Genomic DNA, 18112 nt, shown 5'->3' on the forward strand with positions numbered 1-18112 from the left:
TCCGTTATCTCCTAGTCATGGTTAGTTGTATGGAGCCTTTTACCGATCTAAGCATATGGAGGTTCTCTCTGGAATCTTCACCTGGGATGGTCCACATGGGAACCTAAAACCGCTCTGAAGATCCGCTTTTAAAAAATGTGCACTCAAAAATAAAACGGTGCCGAACATGACTGGGCGCCAGTACATCGCATAGCAATGAAATCAATCTGGAAATCGTAAATATTAAATGTAGCGCCTTTCTTATCTGTCTGTCAACCAGTCGTATAAAACTTTTTATATTATTTGTCTATAATGTAGTGCCTCTCGTCTGTCTATAATATACTGCCTTTAATATCTATTTGTTTGCGTCATTCTATAGTATAGTGCCTTTCACATATATCTACCTGTTATGTAGTGCCTTTCACGTCTATCTGGCTGTCTATAATGCAGTACAGTACATGTCGTCTATCGCTGTCTCTATTTGTCTATAATATAGTGCCTCTCACATCTGTCTCTGTTTGACTATAACATCGCGCCTTTCACATCTGTTTGTCCGTCTAAAGTCTAAATTATAGCGCCTTTCACTTCTATTTCCCTCTGTCTATAGTATAGTGCTGATCCCCTGTCTCTGTTTGACTATCTATTATATAGCGCCTTTCACATTTGTCTGTCTGTCTACAGTCAAGGGCCTTATATCTCCATCTGTCAGCTCTGAGTCAGTCCTGCACTTCTAAGGTTTTAGCTGCGACCTCTCAACGTTAGCCGTGTTACTTTCCAAGAAGGCGTCCATTAATTTTGTGATCGTTGAACGGAACCTTTTTTTTTTTTTTTTAATCTGCACTGTTAAACTAAACCTGGGAAGGAAACGAATCCGATTCTCCAGACTGCAGTGAACTTTTAGCGAGGACATCAGATGAATGCACTCTGGAGGTTTAATCACGCTGTTTCTTATATCAAATACATAGGGAACATATAAACGAGAAAGAATAAAAAGAAAATAACGTCCTTATGAAGCTGGAGTTAGTGCCTTATTTTACATTTACTTGCGATGTCATCTCATTCACCCTCAGTACACTTCTTCGTATTTATGCGTCGTTCATCCTTCCAACACAAGGTCACACGGAGTCGCCGCCTGTCCTATGCAGTTGCGACGGCAGCCCCACCTGAGCAGGCCGTTCCCGCTCTTTAGAATGGCGCTGGACAATCGCAAACGACTTCACTTAGGTACAGAAAGGAGACGAGCCGGACTGGGGAACAAATATGTTCACACACAGTGCCAATCTTCTTATACGGGTAAATGTCTCCGCGCGCTCGGCTGTCTCCCCCCGGATATTCTGTTAGTCCGCCGCTCTGCTCGCAACTCGGGCCAGGCGCCTGTCTGGCGGTCGTTTGCTGCCCTCTGCTGGTTTGCCCGCAGCACATCACTTTGTTTGCGCACCTGCTCGATTTGATCTCAACTTTGTCCATCCTGTGGTGGGCTGGCCGACGCACTGTTCAGGTGTTGCTCCTGCCTTGTGCCGGATGACTCCTCGGATGGGCTCCAGCTACTAAGCGACCCGACCCCTCTATAAGCGGGTTGAGATGGATCCGATTTGGTACAGCCATCATTCAAATGGGCAATTCCACTAACGTAATTCCAACAAATAATGTATGGAATTTCTCTACGTTTCAAAATGTATTTTATAAGAATGACAGCTAATTGTGTGTGTTCGTATAGCTAATGATCCGTACTGATAAAAAGTATTTGCTCAGAATGACATATGTGCCTTAATATGTCAACCTAGAGAAGGGAAAGTGACCAAGACTCTATGCAGGATGTGTGTGACCACCATCGTGAAAGGCGCTATACAAAATGTCCATTAAAGCAGGCAAGAAAAATAATAATTTTAAGCAAAGTAATGCACCCATCCATTATTAACAAATGTAATCTCAACAAAAGATCCGCCCGGATGGGCTATCAATTAGAAAAGTAGGTTGTTTGTTGTGCGACTTCTGTGTGATCACAGTCAAGCGTTGGTGCAGTATGGAAGAACGTAACATTTATGCCACCCCCTAGTGGTTAAGGTGTTATATTGCACTGTATTACACCACCTGGTCCTAGTTGAGCCCCAGCGTTACTGGCCAAATGACCTGCCTTTGCTCCAATCGCGGCCCTTTAAAGGGACACGGTGGCGCAGGGTGTAGCACAGCTGACACGTAGCTTTAGGGAACCCCAGTTCTTGCTTTGTGTATTTAGTGTTAAGGATTGTTTTCTCGGCTTACTCGTGTCCATGTGATTTCATATCCAGCATCATCCCAGACTGGGTTAACTGGTGAAAGTAAAAGTGGGGACCCATATCTGGGTTCGTTCTTGCCTAGCACTCCTTAATGGCAGGACGCACTTTGAGTTGAAACTGATTGAATAGGGGAATGGATTGACCTTAGCGCGGCGTTGCCATTAAAAAGGCACTATATAATTTCATAAAGAGGCAGCGAGTCGATTCTCTATTGGTTGTCAAACGTGACAGTGCTGAAGAAGGCAGAAATGTCCTAACTGTGTCCTCTAAGTCACTCTGTTTTAGGTTTTCATTATGGAAACCCACCTCGAATTGGATTAATCGCGTTTGATTAAGAACCCCCGTGTCCACTGTCCACCTGTCCATCCATGCAGTTATCTGATCTAACGTTTCTTAAAGTGGGATCCGCAAAACAGCTGGCAAAATTTGGAAAGTAATTAATCACTTCTGGTTTAATCTCTTCTTTGCTTCACTGTTTTTAAACAATCACCGTCCGCTTAGACCGCAACAAATAATGTCCTTTGTTATAAGATAAGCCAAAGAAGCGTTTAACAGGGACATTCTAGACCGCGCAGCTGTGTGTAAATGAACGGGAGCGTCAGCCAATCACGCAAGCCCCGTTTTCCGACAGCCAATCAAAATCCGACTACACGCCGCTTTGCGCTGCATGACAACTTTTAAAGGGGAATACGACAGTCTAAAAGACCTGATCAGAAGCAAACTTTAATATTTGCCTGTTCCCCTCCTTAATTTTCTGACTTAATAAGACTCATTAGAAAGCCTCAAATTGTTCATTTTGTATTTCCTGTGTCACAGCACAAGTTGCCTGGTCTCCTTGCCGGGAAACCATTATTATAAAAGTTCGTGAATGGACAGGCATCCCGGTCAGGTTGGCTGCTGATATAACAGAAAGTCAAACTGCTTCTAAAGCCACGTATTCCGCGTTTACACGGGGCGGCAGCATCCTTTTGGTGCAGCAGTGGTGCATATTGGGATATGTAGTCCTAATAGGCAGCCCTGTTGTGGTATTTGTGTGACCGCCAGGGGAGCTGTCCGGCAACATTTGTGCGTGCTTACGGAGAGGAGGGGCTGGGAGTGCTCTCGGTTTCTGACATAAAAGAAGCTTTTAGGGCGTCGTGGAAAATGCATGTTGGACTGTGTGGAAGTTGGAGGAAGTATACGGGAATGTTATTATATAGCACGGCATGGGTAAATGACGTTCATTATATATGTGTTAGTGTTCGGCTATCTGAACGTAATGGACTTGGAGGAATCCTGTCACCTTAGGAAATGAATATAGTGCCGTTTCAAAGTCAACACACCCCACTATGGGATTCCTGAGCACATCGTTTTTATCAATACGGATCATTAGCCATACAAACACATTTTAAAATGTAGAAAATGACGTACATTATGTATCGGTGTTAGGATTACTTTGTGGATTCATTGCCCACTTCAATGATGGCCTCTTTTTACCAAATCTTTCTAGCGTCTTTAATTTTATTATACGTCCTGATATTATAGCGCCCCATCCAGGGTTTGTTCCTGCCTTGCGCACTATGCTAGCTGTGATAGGCTCCCACAGACCACCACGACCCTATTAATGATTTAAGGGGGTTAGAAAATGACTGACTGACTACTTATCCAGGGCTGATTCGTGGGGCAGCTGGTGCCCCTCTGACCAGTCACCATGCACTAGGTAGGAACCGGGCAGGGCAATAAAGGAGAGCAATAAAGAAGCACCGTTAAGTGAAAATAAGGAAACGTCTGCTCATACATTTTTAAAAAAGAGTAGATGTGCATTTAAGTACAGTTTTCCATGGGATGTTGCCAAAGAAAGAAATTGACAGCGGGTTTAATGAAACTGAAGCGACATTGAATTAAGATTCAAAATGAACGCGGCTGCACACCGTCTCCATTATTCTCCTGGTTGCAGCATTCACTTTGCTTTACTGGTCACTCCGCCCACTCTGTGGAAGTTGTTACACCATCACGTCAGCATGGACCACAATAGTAATAATACTACTACTAATAATAATACATATGAGGAACTGCGAGCAGAAGGTGGTCCTATCGAGTGTTAGGGTGGTCATGCGATTTTCTAACTCGCTTAATCCAGACCAGGGTTACCGGGGGTGCTGGAGCCGATCCCAGCCAGAAGGCACTAACAGATACTGGAGAGGGCGCCAGACCATCACCATCACCATCACACACACGGCCCTTAGTGTCGCCAGTTCACCTAAATGGCACGTCTTTGGACTGTAGACAGACACGGGGCGAACATGCAGTCTCCATACTGCGAGTAAGCAGTGCTACCACTGCGCCACCCATTTACGATCTGCACCCAAGAACTTGATTATTGTACAAAATCCTAATGTTTATTCTCACTAGTGCCACACTGAAATGAGCAACTTTACCTACCGGTGCACCAGGCCCTTATTTAAAATTGTCCCCTTGTGCCTCCTGTAGAGAGACAAGCCACCAAGTGGCGCTCAGAATTTAGACGGGACCGATCGGGTGAACGCACTCTTCGCCATTTGAATGTCACCCTTTGGTTAAAATCGGGCGCTTATTGCGTGGCGGGTCGGCTCTACGAAGATTGCCGAACCTCTCCGGAGTTTGCCGAAGGGCCTGTCGCGGCTGCATTCCGGCGACATTAATGCGAACCGCTGGCAGTATTGGCAAGCCACATAAAAAATTCCCCTTGCTTCTTAACAGTCGGCTGGTTGGCCCCGACCTCCGTTTATCCGTTTGAAAGTCATCGGACGGGGGCACGCGGAGGGTTATCCCCGGCCGAAGGACGTGTGCCACGTTCGCAACTCTCGTGAGAGCCGCGGCGCCGTGTGGACGAGGACGGCGCATGCCGAGCAGCCCGGGGCCCGTCACCGTGCAGAGCGGGCGCGATGTTTCCACGGAGTGCGGCGCCGAGATGCCCGTAGAGCTTGGCCCGTGCATTCGGTGTTAACGCCCCCGCTGGGACTATGGCGGCTTTTATTGTGAGTATGGTGACGGTTTCGGTGACTTTGTGGGCCGGCCGAGGAGAGCCGTGTTTGAGGCGGGCAGGCAAGAGCAGACAAGTGGGCCTCCGACGTGGCGAGTCGCCGCTGACCGTCCGCACAAAGGCTCTGCTTGAACACTGAACTCTGCTTCCCTAGACCGCATTTTTTAAATTCCTGCTTACACGTTTGAACGGGGGGCACCTTGGGGGGGTGGGGGGGTCGTCGTCCGTTAACAATTAATGAAGAAAACGGACAATTCAGTAACGGTGACAGATGGGCGGGGCTTCGGCATTGGCAAGCGGTAGACTTGAGGCGTGGTCTGTCAATGGGGCGTGTCTCCTTAAGGTGAGGTCCCACCCCACCGGTTTCATTGGTACCCTCATTTCAGTGTTGTGCTGCAGTGAAGAGCGGCGCTGCTTCGTGGCTCCACCATCTTAAATCGGGGTGCCATGTCCTGAATTTCTTTTCTTGGTGATCCGGGGTCGGGGGATTGGTATGGTATGGTCCTCTTTGCAGATTCCTGCAACTTGTGTATGGATGTCATATCAAAGAGTTGAGGGGTGGTCTTCTTCAGAGATTCCCAAGTCATGTGTGTCTATCATTTTAAAGAGCTGGAGCTGGGGGTCTTACCTTGTAGACTTTGGAAAGTCATCCAAGCAGGGCACATTCCTTGGAGATTGACATGACTCATGCAGGGATGAAAGTGTTGGGGGGGGTGGTCCCCCTCGGAGATTCTGCCAAGTCTTCTATTCAGATCATGCAGATTGGATGTGTATGGCCCGCTTCGGGGATACATGCGACTTATGCACAAGGAGTTGTTGGGTGGTCCCAAACCCCTTATTGCAGATTCCTGTGAGTCGCTTGTGGATATCGTATTGCAGAGCCTTTAAAGGTTGTGATCCCTCTTGGAGATTCTGACAAGTTCAGGTCATGGAGGACAGCGATGGTGGGGGATTTGGTTTGGTTCCCTTTGGAGATTCATGCATGTTGTGCAGTGTTGGGTGGTCCCCTTAAGAGATTTTCATGTCTTGTGCATGGAGGTCAAATGTAAGCCCGCTTGGGGAGTCCTCCTTGGAGAAGAACTTAGGGGGGTGGTGGCAGCGGTGGCATGAGGGAAAGATCACCCACCGGACATCTACATCAGCTTTAATTAATTAATTAAACGTCGCCACCCTAAGTGAGCCCCTTGTTCACCAGTGTGGTAGAGCTGGCCCAGAGAGTGGTTGTGTACATGACAAGCGTTGTAGTGGTCCACCGCTCTGTCCAAGGGGGTCTCCTGCCTTGCACCCTGTTTTATCATGAAAGTTTGTTTTTACTGGTGGATGTAGAAAGGCCTAAATTATTAACTAATTATTTACATGGACGCCCCGCAGCATTTACCTCCTTAACGGTGGCTCAGGTCTGCTGGCCTGAAGGCAAGGGTGGCACCTCTGAATACACTGAGAAAGGCCTGCTGGGGTCTCGTGTATCCCCCCTGCTCCCAGTTTGCTACCTCTGGGACAGTTGAACCCGAAAGAGTTTCATCAAAGAACGAGGCAGATGCTGTGAGACGATCCCAAATATTTATTTTAATTTAAACCTCAGTGTATTGCAGGGATAACCAGACCTATCAGATATTAACCCTAAGCCTAAGCCGAACCACCAGCAAGATTCAAATCACACAGCAAGCTGCAAGTCGGGTGGTCAGTTGGCTTTCAGATTTTAGTGGTCTTTGTCTTCTTAGGGCAGACATGATGCTTGCAAGTGCAGGGACACTTCTATGGGTGGCTGACCTGACACAGATGACAAACGGAAGTCCTCTATTTATATAGTGGTTTAGTGTCTTAATTATTTTAAGATTTTCCAGAAGTTATGTTGTCTAAAATTGAACAAATGATCATTCCCAGTGGTCCGTGACGTGACGTTTAGCTGAATATGAAAACATGCCAACTGCAGTTTTTCGAGCCGCCATTTCACATCTTCTTACAAGTATATACATGCTGGCTAGTTTATCTGGGCCTAAGTGTACCTGTGTGTGTGTGTGTGTGTGTGTAGTTAGTAATAATACCGGGTGTTTTTTTTTATTTGCCTTTATATTTGCATATCTTCCCGTATAACTGAATTCTGTGTGTTTATGTGCCTTCAGTATAATCTGTCCTTTTATTTTTTTAATGAGAATTGTCCAGCATGCTCTGCGCCTGCACTCAGTGAAGAGAAGCCGCTTTGCACAAAGTCAGCTAGTGTTGTACTGACGTTTATTTGCATGCATGCCAGAATTCTCTTTCTCTTCAAACAACACCGTCGTGCCTAGCAGTCCTCGTCACGACCAGCAAACCTTCAACTGAAAAGGCGAACTCTGATGAAATACGCGTCAGCTCCCTGGTCTGAGCCCTTAAAACGACCCTAAAGTAAAAGGGACGTCCATGGCAGTGCAGCCGACGCCCCCCAGACGAGCTCCTGCAAGTCGGAGTCGGCTCACTTGAAAAGAGAGAGAAACTGATCACGTGACCTGACGGCACCAATGGAATACCACAAGGTGTCATTAACACGCGGGAAAGATAAGCGAGGCTAAAGATTATACGTCTATAATGTTAACACATTAGACAAACGAAAGATTAAAAGGGTCATTTAACAAACTTTAAAAAAAGAATATGAAGTATAAAATATTATATTAGCACATTGCACAAATGAAATATTAAAAGGGTCATTTGACAAACTTTAAAAAAAGAATATGAAGTATAAAATATTAACAATAAGCTGAAGAATTTCTAAATAATCATGTGTTCTTTATTAATACATCACACTAATTAAATATTACCAATTTTATTTAACATATCAAATAATGAGATATTACCATAGTAATACATTGCACAAATTAAATGTAAAAATTGTATTTAACAAACTTTTTTAAAAGATATAATATCGAATCATGTTACCTTACTACACTAACACATTACACAAATAAAATATCACAAGTTTTATTTAGCAAACTTTAAAGAAAGAATATTAATTATAAATTATTATATTAGCACATTGCACAAATTACATTTTTTTAGTTAAACTATAAAATTGAGATTTTATAAATAATCCTATGTTCTTTATTAATACATCACACTAATTAAATATTAACAATTTTATTTAATACACTATAAAAGATGACATATCAAATAATGAGATACTAACACATTGCACAAATTGAATTTAAGAATTTTATTTAACAATCTTTAAAAGATACAACATTTAAATAATCCTTTATATTAAGGCATTGCACAAATATTAAATATATTTTTTAAATATTGATACAATATCTAACAATTATATATTAACACATTTGACAAACCTTCATTTAACAAACTATAAAGGGCACCATATTTGAATAATCTCCTTTTTCTACTAACACATCATACTAATATATTTTTATTTAACAAACTAATGATTAGAAATTATTATATTAACACATTGCACAAATTAAATGTAAAAAATGTAGCAATCTATAAAAGCACATTTCTAAACAATCTTGTTTTTGTGTATTAATATGTCACACCAGTTAAAAATAAAAACATATTTAACACATATAAAATACTGAATGTTGATCTCTTAGCATATTAACACATTGCCCAAATGAAATATTACAGTTTAACACACTGCAACAGAAACAATCTCTTAATATTTATTTTATTAACACATTTTACAAATACGATTAGTTTTATTTAACACACTATAAAAGGCACAATATCTGAATAATCTTGTAGTATTTAATTTGTATGGTGTGTCAATATGTTTAATTAACAAGTTTCATTTAACTTTAAAAGAGTAATATTATTATATTTATTATAAAGTAGCATATTAACTCATTGCACAAATTAACATGTTTTGTTAAACTATCAAATAATTTCTAAATAATTGTATGTTTTATCTCCGTCCTCCTTTATTTTTCTCTTAACACGTCACACAGATGAAGTTTTATTTCCCAAACTGCCTTTTGTTTTTTTTCCGACATGGCCTGTGGTGTGCGGGTCGGCTCCGTCTCCCTACGCTCCTGAACTGGATTTGGCCGCTTTGAGCCGGTTCTCTTCTCCGTCCTGCCCTTCTCACCGTGTGCAGTGTTACTTGATGTGACGTTACGTCACGTCGCTCATTTTCTCCTTCTGTGATTCACGCCTTCACATTCTGGCTGTTCGTGTTCTGGGCTGTAAACCAAGTGTGACTCTTCATGGAGAGAATGACTCCATTAAGATTTTCTAATATAAGAAGTCACCTCTCAAGGTCTTGTCTGTGACCGTTGCTTGCTGGCTTTTCTTGTGTTGTAGCCGCGTGTGCTTGGACTGACATGCTGATCTATTGGTGACTGGGGACCCCCACTTCAGCCTCCCCCACACTTGCCCCCCCACTCTCGGTTTCCACATTCGGCCCAGTTTGCTGAATGAATTTCCTGAGAAGCACAGTGTCTTCCAGCGGTCCGCTCTGGTTGACCTGCAAGCTTGGCGTCCATTGTGTTCCCACTCGCCCACCAGTGACGAGATCCGACTTCGATGTGGGTACAGAAGTGCTGGCGGTGCTGCGTACACCAAAGACTGTAATGTGTGTGTCTTGTGTTTTGTTTTTGTCTTGTCTGCTCAGAGGTCTGCACGTCTCGCTTTGAGCGCCTTGGCCGGAGGGGACCGAAATGCTGGGCCTTGTATGGCGAAGGGAGCAGCGCGCCGCAGTTCACTGGACAGACTCGCATGACGGACTCTTGTTACCAGCATGTATTCCAAACTGAGGCCCAGTGTGTTAATCCAAAAAGATCACATAATGGTAATAATAATACAATAATAATAATAATAATGGCTCCAGATTAGAGAGAGACTAGCCCAAAGTAAGCTAAATCTCTAGATAAGCTGAAGCCCAGGTGCCCACCTTAAAGGGCCGTTTGATTGTCGGCCGCTCACCTTCTAGCCATTGGGTTCCTTGTTGATCTCAGTTACTCCTTTCCATTTGTATTTCGGGTCAGACATTTAAGGTGCCAGATGACGGAAGGCAGCCTCAGGACATAAGCGAGCCCCCCCTGTGTTCTCACAGCGGCTACGGTGGTCTTTTCTTTTGACACTTTTTTTTTTTTGCTCTGATGTGACTCGCCAGAAAATCTCCAATTTGGTCTCGTCTGTCCACGGGACCTCTTGCCCTCAGCATCATCCTCTCTCCTTCCGTTGAGCCCACCGGTGCAATCAGACCCTGATGGACCTTGACCTTGCAGTTCAGCTTCCTTGTCTACAATTTCCCACAATCCTCCTGTCCATGCTGTGTCATTTCTTCCACTTCTTCAGAGTCTTCATGATATTTGCCACTGTTGTCATAGCAACGTCAAGCTGCTCAGAGATGGTGGTCTTCTTGCCTTGGCCTGTCACGTTCTTCCTGATCTCCTCAGACAACTCTCTCTCTCTCTCTCTCTCTCTCCTTTGCTTTCTGTGGGACGCACGGTGACACCAAATGGCAGAGGGGGACGACTTTGCATTCCAAAATGACTGACTGCACAATTGGAGACGTGTGCGAGATGAATGCAAGAAAACAGCGAATGAAATTATTTAGGATCTTTTCGGGGGGTCCCAACACGCTTCTGGACCGTTTTCGATCTTTCTAGAAGAAGCAACGCTTGAGCTCTTGTCACACAACGACTGGTAGAAGATGACACTTCTTCATTGAACCCTAAGGGGGGCCCCTCGATTTGTCCTCGTCTGTATTTTTATGTCTAAAATCTTAGAAGAAGTCAAAGTGCCGACCTGACCGGCTGCCCTTTCACAATCCTGCAGTAGGTCAGCACTTGGCTGTGAAGGAAGAAATCGATGGGCTCTAAATAATGGGCTGTTTGCAAAGACGCCGTGTAATCATCCATCGCCACTTCTGAAGACCTCATTAGTCACCTCAATGCCAGAGACGCTGCCAGCTTGGATGGCTGCCACGTTTCATTTTCTTCTAACTACTGTAAAAAAAAGATGAGAAGAAATGGAAAAAAAGATTTGGGGGCGACATCACACCCCCCCATCCCATTCCATCCCATCCCAAAGTTTAAAGGCTTTTCAGCAAAAAGGGCCGTCACTAAGGGTGCCAGTCTAAGACCAGACTGGCAAGGATGATGACACCTCTGGCAAGAGCAGGCCAGGCAGGAAGGAAGGGGCCGGACAATGGAAGTGATGTCATCGGTGGGCTGGTGGGCCTGTCAATCATCTGTTCTATACAGGGAGGAAGAGAAGCGGCGTCAGTATACAGCGCCACCTTGTGGAGATGGCATGGAATTCCCACCACTGGAGCCTTGAAGCTGTCCCCAAGACGCACGTGTGTGGCACTCAGTTATCGGTCACAGGCAGCGGGGGTTCAAGGCCTGCCTCTTTCCCTTTTTTTTCCATCTTGATTTTATTTGTTTTGTTTACAAAAAGGCAAGCAGAAAAAAATTAACAACACTCTCTTGTAGAAAAAAGATATTGTTAAAAAGAAATTATAATTTAGACTAGCAGTCCCCCGTGGCTCCACCCACATAGTAATGAAACAGGACAAACGTTAAAAATCAATAAAAAAAATTTTAAAAATGTAATTCTGTCCATGCAGAAGGTCGGTACGCTCAAACGTCACCACTGTATCTGACGGGAGAGCGTCCCCCGCGTAGGGAGAAGAGCACGTGGCCAATCGGCAGCTACCCCTAAAACACACGTAGCTCTGATCTCTCTCAGCAACGTCAAACGTTACTCCTTAATAATCTCTAGATGATAACGTCTGCTGAACAAACTGGCATCGCTAGCTAAGAGCAGGCAAACGCCCCATCTACCTGCAGCGTCTCTCTCAGATTCGCGCAAATAAATCGAACTGTGATACGAACTATGACGAGTGAAGTCGCAAAATCAACCGGAATGTTCAAGCAAATTCTAGAAAAAAAACGAACTCGGTCCGTGAAGCAGACCTCTCCTTTACTAGCTAAGTGGAGGTAAGGTAGACGCCTCAAGGCTAACGCTTGAGTGAGGACGGCCTCGGCCCACAGCCTCTGTCTCGGATTTGTGTGAATATCTCGCTCCTGCATGCGAACTCTGATTCTTAGCGCGATGAGAGAAGTCGCAAAATCAACCGGAATGTTCAAGCAAATTCTACAAAAAAAAATAGATCTCGCGTGAAAAGCAGACAGACAGACAGTGGATAGATTTTCACGCTGCTCAGTCTTTACTCTTCACGCATATTAAGATGCGCATTACTAATGGAATACGTTTTGCTGTGTCTAGCCTTGCGTGTATCCTCACCGCTCATCTTTCGGTAACTGCGTGCGATTGGACCGACCTCGAGCCCCTTCTCAGACTTTGTCATTTCACCACCACCAGTGGTAGACGGGCCTTCTCCCCATTACCCGCCGTGAAAACTTCATTCGAACGCTGCCCATGTTGAGATGGCGACTCTCGGCGTTCCTGCTACCCCTTTCTTCGGTGTCCTCGTGTGTCTCAGCCTCGCCTTCTCGAGTGCGTTCTCGTGATGTTTTCTTCTCAGGCTCTTGTCATTTCGAGGCGCCTTTGTCACTTCCCATCTTTGATCGCGACTCTCAGAGTGCTTCCAGTGCTGCTGCTTCACCTCCTCGTGTGTCTCTCACTCACATTTTGAATTTTCAATCACATCACCACAGACAAACTGACCAATCACAGTACAGCCGGCCTAACCAATCGCAGCAAAGCCAAAATTGACCAATCAGATTGCTCTAAGGCAGTGATTCTTAAACTGTTTTTTTTTTTTCCCTTTCTTGTGATGCAGTCTGCACCACCTGGTCTGTGACAATTGTCATATCGGGGTGTGGCGGCCATTGGACAGTCGTAGCGGTGCCGAGTCGATTACAAACCGTACTCAACCTTTTCCTCATTTGAGTCGCGACCCCAGTTTCATTGTGGTTTCATTTTCTTTGTTTTAGACCCCAGAACTGAAAGTGAGCAAAGCCAGCCAAGTGAACAGAGTGGCAGGTTTCAGTGGTGCGAATGAAGTTTCCCAAGGTTTCTCTAATAACCGATGTACCTGACTAATTAAGAATAAGCTAAGTTGACCATTCGGACCCTGAAGAAATAGCTGCTGAAAATGGGGCATTGTGGTCATATGCGACTAATAAATTAAGGTCAAAGTCGGCCATTTCAAGCAGTAATTAGCAACATTAATTAACGGGGTCCCATTTCTCTCTAATAACGTGATTTTCTCCATCTCCCGTAGGCTCACCCGTCAGTTAGAATCAAAGGGACAGAGCACAGCTACAACCCCGTGCTGTGTCAAGACGACAAGTGTCAGGCCAGCTCCAAAGGCAGCCACATGCACTGTCCCTTCTGCAGCGTGACCGAGGCCTACCAAGACCCAGTGATCCTGAGGGCGCACTACCGAGTCAAGCACGTCGATAAGGGGATTGACTTTGCAGGTATGTGACGCTGAAGTTTAGAGCCTGGGCCTACTTGTGCTGTATTCATGTTTGTTTATTTGTTTTTAATTCAGTGATGTGGTGAGCCGTCAGCTGTTGGTTTCTGCCATTTGTCACAACTGGAGTACATTCTGCCTTCCTGCTACCCTCTAATAGAACACAATGCAACAACATGCCATTTTTTTGGGGTTTAGCATGAATGTTAAAGGGGGTCCCACACAATCATCAAAACTTTAAATGGATCAGGCATGATTGTTAGAGTGGGGGTTAGGGTGAGCATGCAGGATTGGCTGTTGTGAGTCAATGGGGCGGGGTTATGTTGGAGTGCTTTAAGCCAGGGGTCGTCAAGTCCGGCGCTGGAGGATCACTGTGGGCTGCAGGTTTTCATTCTAACCCTTTTATTAATGAACTTCTTTTGAACTCATTTTAATTGACTTGTCCAAACCCCTTAATTGTTTCCTTTTCCTTAATTAGCAGCCAAACAATAATGAGATACAAAATGAGCCAAACCAACTGGTGTCCATCAGACAATATCTGAAAATAAAGAACGATGAAGGTCACAGGAATGCTGATCTGCTCAGGTCCACAAACCGAGCTCTTAGAAAAGAGAAAATTAAGAATTTAAAAAATGTCTGCTAATGCACCATGAGAGCAGAAACAAGCCACGGAATTAAAGAACGAGTTTATTTAACAACAGGAATTGGCACCTCATTAAGCAACTGGTTAGAGTGAAAGTGGTTGGAGTTTGAGGCCCAGAGTTAGGTGGTCTTCTGTTGGCTCACCCACTTCACATTTCACATTTCACACTTCACATTTCATTTCTGTTTTGGTGCTATTTAACGAAAGAAATGAAGCAATTCAGAGGAACAATGAAGAAATTCAAGGGTACAAATCTTAAAGAACCAGTCAATTAAAATGAAAAGAAAAGGAGTTAATTAGCAGTAGAAACAGGGCACTCATTAAAAAAAGGGTTAGAATGAAAGCTTGCAGCCCACAGTGATCCTCCAGCACCGGACTTGGTGACCCCTGCTTTAAGCTACAATATTGAACTCCAGGCCTGGAGGACCGCAGTGGCTTCAGGTTTTCATTCTAACCCTTTTCCTAATCAGGTTTCACTGCTAATTAACTCCTTTTCCATTCTGTTTTTAAGGATTCAGGCCTCTGAGTTAATTCATTTCTTCATTAAATGGCAGCAGAACTGATGACCAGCTAAATTGGGGCTTCAAACTCCAAGCAGTTCCTTAATGAGAAGCTGATTCTTGTTGTTAATTAAACCTTTTATTTAATTCCACAGCTTGTTGCTGCTCTCATTCTGTTGATTTTCCGTTTTTTCTAAGAACACCATCAAAATATTTTGGTGACCTCAAAGATCAACCTTAGTGACATCTCCACCTTTATTTTCACATATTGTGTGATGGGCACAGGTTAGCTGGTCATGTGGGGGCTCGTTTTGGGTCTCATTATTGTTTGGCTGCTAATTAAGGAAAAAGAGACAAGTTAGTTAAAACTAAGGCAAATAATGGGTCCTAATTAAGAAGATGGTTCGAATGAAAACCAGCAGCCACTGCGGCCCAGCAGGAGCGGAGTTGGACACCCCTGCTCTACAGTTTCACTTCCCAGGCAATGAAAAATAACAAATGGTCTTTGCCAGGCATTCCTCAAAACTGTAAAAAAATTAGAGATCTGCACTGGCAATTGGAAAATTGCCGGTTCAAATCCTGTGAATGCCAAAAGGGACTCTGCTCTGATGGGCTCTTGAACAAGGCACTTAACCTGGAATTGCTGAGTGCTTTGAGTAGTGAGAAAAGCGCTATATAAATGCAAAGAATTATTATTAATTATTAGTCCATCTATTATTTATTATTATTATTTAATGAAGAAGATGGTTAGATTGAAAACCAGCAGGTACTGCGGCCCATTAGGACCGGAGTTGGGGAATCCCTGGTTAAAGCATTTGATTTTTAGGAGGTTCCCCGTATTCAGTTTTCTTGTCTGAAGGTGACCGATGAAGAGGGGCATCTCTTGACGATTGCTGATGTTTGAGCCAGTGCTGATTTTTCTTTTATCTTCTTCATTTAGGTTTAAAGGTTCTCCGCTGCTGCAATCACTGCGAGATTGTGGGTACTATTAAGGGTGAAAAGAAATTCAAAGGTGCCCACTGGCACTGTTACCGGTGCCGAAACGGCTTCAACAGGCGGGACGAGGCAGTAAAGCACTATAAAACTCACTTCAGGAATCCGCACACCACCTTTCAGATTCAGATCACTCAGGTAAGCGAGAACAAACCTGGAAGGGGGGACGCATTTTTTTTCTGCTGGAGTTGGATGCTCTTAGGGCTTGTGTTTGTTTTATCAAAGGCTCTCCTGGGGTCTCGTTTATAAACTTTGTGTGGATTCGGGCATCAAAATGCGGCCACAACAAACAAAATAAATAAAATAAACTCATGGAATACATAGACCGGAATTTCTTTGCAATTTACTGTTCATAAGAATGAAGCCATTGTGATTGTCCAGGTCAGCTCCACACTCTCATGTTGCCCCTGGCCCCCCCAACCCAAAACCGCAGACCCCGATGAGCCATGCAAATGAGGGGGCAGACTTGCAACAAAGGAGTAGGTGTAAAAGTGCCAGTGCTTTTATTAACAGTAAGGTGTCTCAAAACAAACACAGTGCAGTGCAATCTTCTTTGAATAAATAATCTAATAAATATATAAAAAAAAAAATAATGTGACAGTGGAGGTTCAAACAATCCCTATTCTTAAAAAAAAAAAATGAGGTGAAAATCTCAAGGCTGGAAACATTTCTAAAACCGACGTCTCCAGATGGGACCCCACGGCCAGTAGTGCGCCCCACCGAGCGTCACCTCGCCTCACTCCTTCGACTCCCACTGCCATCCCTCGACCTCGAGCATCGGGCCGCTCCAGCTGTCCGACTAAGTCCCCCTCGAGCACTGACCCCACTCTTCTTTTGGCTGCCTGCCTCCTTTCCTTCGCACCCCTGTGATCCTTTTTCCCCTTTTAACCTCCCGACTCTCTTCCCGTTGTTCCCTGTCTTTCTCTCTGCCATGTCAGCTCCCCTTATATTGTTCTTGATTGGGTGCAGATGAGACCCACTGCCCACTCTGAGGCCTGAATACAACACCTGACTGATTTCCACGTGAGTGTGCGATTAGCCACAGTCAACCTCGGAGCAGCGCTGTCATGCGCACGTCTGCGGCTGTTCTTGGGGTGTTCATTATTTATTTAATATATATATATCCATATATATATATATATATATATATATAAATACTTTACCCGGGTCCTCCCTGCGTGCGTGCAGTTTGCATGTTCTTTCCATGTCCGCTCCAGTTTCCTCCCACAGTCCAAAGACATGCAGGTTAGGTGGATTGGCGATTCTAAATTGGCCCTAGTGTGTGCTTGGTGTGTGGGTGTGTTTGTGTGTGCCCTGTGGTTGGTTGGCACCCTGCCCGGGATTGGTACCTGCCTTGTGCCCTGTGTTGGCTGAGATTGGCTCCAGCAGACCCCTGTGACCCTGTGTTCGGATTCAGCGGGTTGGAAGATGGATGGATGGATGGATAGTCTTGGGTTTGTTTTAGTATAATTTTGTAATCAATATTTTAACACTTCCTTTAATATCGCTAACCATTAGTAGCGCCATCTATTGGTGAAATCTTGAACTATTCTTCATATGAAAATTTAATTTCTTAATTAACATGGATTAATTGATCAATTAATGAAAGTGATTATTCATTTATTGTCATCGGAAGTGAGTAAGAGTGCAAACTTTCAAGTCATTTGGACAATAGGAAGTGAGTTAAATATCGATTATGAGATTTGTACCAGACAACAAACAGGTGAAGCTGATATAAGCGTAGTAAAAAAACCTGCACAGCCCCCCTTATACATCCATATGTGGAGCGTGCCAGTCAACGTCCTACATTTGCTGTCAGGACGCTTTGGAATTTCATTGGCTGGGAGAGCCGCCTCTTCCTCCTGATACGTCGAGACCCCGCCTCCTGCATTGCAGATATCTGTTACCTGTAAGACTCTAGGGGTCTCTGTTGCCTCTTTCAACTCAACAGACAGACATACTAGACACAGGGTAAAAATCACCAAGAAGGTTTTTAATTATTCCTATAGTGCCCAAAAGCACCTCCACCACCATAAACAGGCAAGTAACAAATATAATAACAATAATTACAATAAACAACACAAATCTCTCCTCCACACCTCCCAGCAAGTTCTGTCCTCCTACCTCCCAACTCCGGCTCGCTTGCTGGGTCTTCAGTAGTCCTTTATATAGTCCTTGACCCAGGAGTGCATCTGCTCTTCCGTCCCTGTGACTTGCCAGCACTTGAGGTTTTTCTTCAGCCCAGAAGTACTTTGGGGCTTCCGACCCTGTGACTTGGGAGTACTTCCAGGCTGTATGGGGAAATACAAATCCCCAGATCTTCCTGCAGCATCTCCTGGTGGC

General features: G+C 44.4%; 1 protein-coding gene across 3 annotated transcripts in view; it reads left to right on the forward strand.

Moving 5' to 3' along the window:
- Positions 1-4765: 4765 nt before the first annotated feature.
- The window catches only part of zgc:193801 (uncharacterized protein LOC564476 homolog), a 30064-nt gene continuing 16717 nt past the window's right edge, over positions 4766-18112 (forward strand). The window contains exons 1-4 of one of the 3 annotated variants that reach the window (XM_039772286.1): positions 4766-5251; positions 9854-10030; positions 13439-13637; positions 15717-15907. In XM_039772286.1, coding sequence (XP_039628220.1) covers positions 9980-10030; positions 13439-13637; positions 15717-15907 — 441 coding nt within the window. In that variant the 5' untranslated portion in view covers positions 4766-5251; positions 9854-9979. Of the gene's footprint in view, positions 5252-9524; positions 9535-9853; positions 10031-13438; positions 13638-15716; positions 15908-18112 lie in introns of those variants that run through there. The other 2 variants (XM_039772287.1, XM_039772288.1) reach the window with 2 other exon arrangements.

The sequence above is a fragment of the Polypterus senegalus genome, chromosome 12 (assembly GCF_016835505.1).
Source record: "Polypterus senegalus isolate Bchr_013 chromosome 12, ASM1683550v1, whole genome shotgun sequence".
Taxonomy (NCBI): Eukaryota; Metazoa; Chordata; class Cladistia; order Polypteriformes; family Polypteridae; genus Polypterus; species Polypterus senegalus.